This window comes from Elephantulus edwardii, unplaced genomic scaffold (assembly GCF_000299155.1).
Source record: "Elephantulus edwardii isolate Elephantulus edwardi_28Jun2011 unplaced genomic scaffold, EleEdw1.0 scaffold00374, whole genome shotgun sequence".
In the NCBI taxonomy this organism is placed as follows: Eukaryota; Metazoa; Chordata; class Mammalia; order Macroscelidea; family Macroscelididae; genus Elephantulus; species Elephantulus edwardii.
In genome coordinates, this window is record NW_006400124.1 from 1,398,583 (window position 1) to 1,401,993 (window position 3,411).

Genomic DNA, 3,411 nt, shown 5'->3' on the forward strand with positions numbered 1-3,411 from the left:
AATGAAAATCCAAAATATCTGTAAAGGTTCATTAAAATTAATAAAATAAAATTTAAAAAAAAAAGTTACACTGGCATTGACACCCTAAGCAACTCGCTCCAAGAATGACTGAAGAACTCTCAAGTGGAGGCCAGGCCCCTTCAAAGTGGGCGGGATCCTCTCTGCCAGTACTTGAGATGGCGCCCATGCAGTCAGCCGGTGCATGCGCCTTAGGAAGGAAAGTGGTGTGATTCCCTCTGCCAGCACTTAAGATGGCGCCCATGCAGGAAGCTGGCGCATGCGCCTTGGGGGAAGAACGCGAACGAGTGAAAACATCATTCAGCTCCCCCTTCCGCCCTGTCCCGCCCCACTTCCGGCGGAAGCAGCCTCAACAAGAGAAACTTTATTGTTCCTCGTGCCAGTCGCGGAGGCGAGGATGTCGGTGAATTACGCGGCGGGGCTGTCCCCGTATGCGGATAAGGGCAAGTGTGGACTCCCCGAGGTGAGCGCTGACCCCCCGGGGCCCCACGGCTGACTCCCCGGGGCCGGACTGGAGGGCGGGCCGGCGGCGGCGCACTGGGAGCATCAGGAGGCCGAAAGCTTAGATACTGGGTGGGACTTCCAGACAAGAGAGAGAGGGCGGGAAGTGACGACCCCCGGGCCCCACGGACACGAAGTCGTCCCTCGCCGGATGGCCAGGCTGGGCTTGAGGTCGTCGGAGACCTGAGGCTGTTAGGGGAGGAGGGCACTGGGACCAGCAGGTCAAAGACCGGGATGTGCGCATACACTCAAGTTGGGGAGCAGAGGAGGCGAAGAGATCTCCAGAGCCCGGCCAGCACGGGCCTCAAACGGACATTCTCTTCTGAGAGTGATGACCACGGGTTGAGTTGGGGGGGAACCTGGACAGATGTCAGTTTTGTCAAAAAGCCACTCGGAGAGGAAGTGGAGTCAGCCCATTTGCATCTCCACCCGCTGGGGGACGTTTGGCGGATCTGACTTGAGTCTCCCCTGCTGTGCACCGAGAACTCTATCGTCCTCATTCATAAAGACTGGCCCATTGTCTCTAACAACGCTTTTACTAAACTCAGGTGGGGTGAATATGACCCGAGTCTCCAGTCTTTACTGCTTCAGTTATTCATCTTATTCTACAAACATATATTGAGTACCTACTGTGCAGACAATGCCAGAAAGATGTTTGTGTTTTACTGGCTATGCAAAAGCGTTCGACTGTGTGGATCATAATAAATTACAGTTAACATTGCAAAGATTGAGGATTCCAGGATACTTTAACTCTGTGTAAGGGGAGCTTGTCCGTGGACCAAGAAGCTGTCCTTTTGAACAGAACAAGGGGACAGTGCATGATTTAAAACCAGGGAAGGTGTGCATCAGATTATATCCTTTCATGATACCTATTTAATGTGTGTCTGATCCAAGCCATAGTCTTTTCAATCACTTGCTATGCATCTGAGAGTTGGACAATGAATGAGGATGACAGAAGAATTAATACCTTTGAATTGTGATGTCAGAGACGAGTACTGGGTATCCTATGGATTTCCAAAAGAGCGAACAAACACGCACTTTCTTCAAGAAACCAGAGTGCGCCTTAGAGGCAATGGTGCAGCTTCGCCTCATATACTTTGGACATACTGTTAAGAGGACCATTCCTTGAAATGGGTCATCATGATTGGAAAGATGGGTCCGTTAAAGAGAGGAAGACCCCCACCCCCAATGAGATAGATTGACACAGTGACAGCAGCAGTGGGCTCAAACGTGTCAGAGATGAGGGTGAAGATGACACAGGATTCAGATCTGTTGTTCATAGGGTCGCTGAGTCATACTCGACTTAATGGCACCTAATAACAGCATTCAGTATATATGCTGAGCAAATAACTTGAGAAGCTGAACTCTAAGAAGAATGCCGCATCAGCAGTAGGGAACATTCCCCAACAACCTGAGATACCCAGATAGCACAGCCTTGCTTGGTGAAAGTGGAGAAGACTGATAAAAGATCACTCAGTGATAAAGATCACAGACAATGACCTTCAGTATGGATTACACCTCAGGATAAAATCCTCACAACAGGACCAACTAAGCTTTGTGATTCAAGGAGAAAAGATTGAAGTGGCCAAGGATTTCATTTCGGTCGGATTCATAATCAATGCCCACCGGAGGAAAGGTCAGGAAATCAAAGGACACGTTGCATTGGGCAGATCTGCTGCAGAGGACTTCTGTAAAGTGTTGAAGAGCAAAGACGTCACTTTGAGGACTGAGGTGTGCCTGACCGAAGGAAGCCATGCTATTTTCTTTCAGTTACTGTAAGTATGCAGAACTTGGACAATGACTAAGAAGATCAAAGAACTGACAGACACCTTTGAATTATGGTGCTGGTGAAGAATATAGACTATACCGTAAACTGCCAGAAGAACCAACAGATCTGCCTTAGAAAAAAAATAAAGTCAGAATATTCCTTAGAAATTAGGATGGTGGGTCTTGGTCTCACATACTCTGGAGCTACTGTCAGGAGAGTGCAGACCCTGGAGAAAGACATCATGCTTGGGGAAGCTAGAGGGTCATGAAAACAGAGGGAGACCCTCAGCAGATGGATTGGCGTGGTGACGTGGCTGGAACAGTGGGCTCAGACACAGCAGTGATGGCTAGGAAGCCGCACGACGGGGAGTGTTCTCACTGCTCCATGGGAGGTCGCTTTGAGTTGGCCAGCTTGATGGCACCTAAAAACAACTGTGTGCCAGTTATCCCTGGATGCAAACGGTGAGCTTGCTCACCTGACCAAGACTTTGGAGGTTCTAATCCACCTAGCAGACCTTGGAAGAAAAGCCTGATGTTCGATCTACTTCCAAAAAAAAAAAATGGCATTAAAAAGCCCACCCAGGAGCTCAGGTGGCCTGGTGGTTAAGAAGCTGTGCTGCAAAAGGTCTGTTCATTTCTTGGGACCAGCTTCTTTCTTTTTTTCTGTCTTGCTCTCAGCTCCTTTTTACTATCTAATATATAGGGTTCCCTGACTGGGAATCAACCCGACTGGGAAGAATGCCCAGTCATAGACTGAAACCTCCTCTCCACTTCTCCACAACTGGCTAAGACTGAGAGCAAGTCCACTCTCTGAGCTCACTAACAGCTAAACGGCAGCTGGAATCGACCTGGAGCTTAGCTGCCCTCGAAGAGGGAGCAGCTCTTTGCAGCCTCATTGCTGTGTGAGCAGAGCAGGGCCTGCCAGGACTTCTTACTGCTCCGGCTTGTCCCCTCGGGAACAGGCCAGACTTCTCCCTCTCTGTCTTAGCCTCCTCTCAGCTTTCCTACTGGTCCCAAAGGTCGAAGGCCATTGAACATTTGAATCTAACAACATCCAACACCCACCTCAGTTCTCATCCCTCTGATTAAGAAGTTTTTCATAAACCACCTCATGTAATCTCTGGG

At 49.3% G+C, this 3,411-nt stretch overlaps 1 protein-coding gene across 1 annotated transcript in view; it reads left to right on the forward strand.

Moving 5' to 3' along the window:
* Positions 1–415: 415 nt before the first annotated feature.
* The window catches only part of SIRT6 (sirtuin 6), a 13,834-nt gene continuing 10,838 nt past the window's right edge, over positions 416–3,411 (forward strand). The window contains exon 1 of the mRNA XM_006902163.1: positions 416–481. Within this exon, the coding sequence (XP_006902225.1) occupies positions 416–481 (66 nt within the window). The remainder of the gene's footprint in view (positions 482–3,411) is intronic.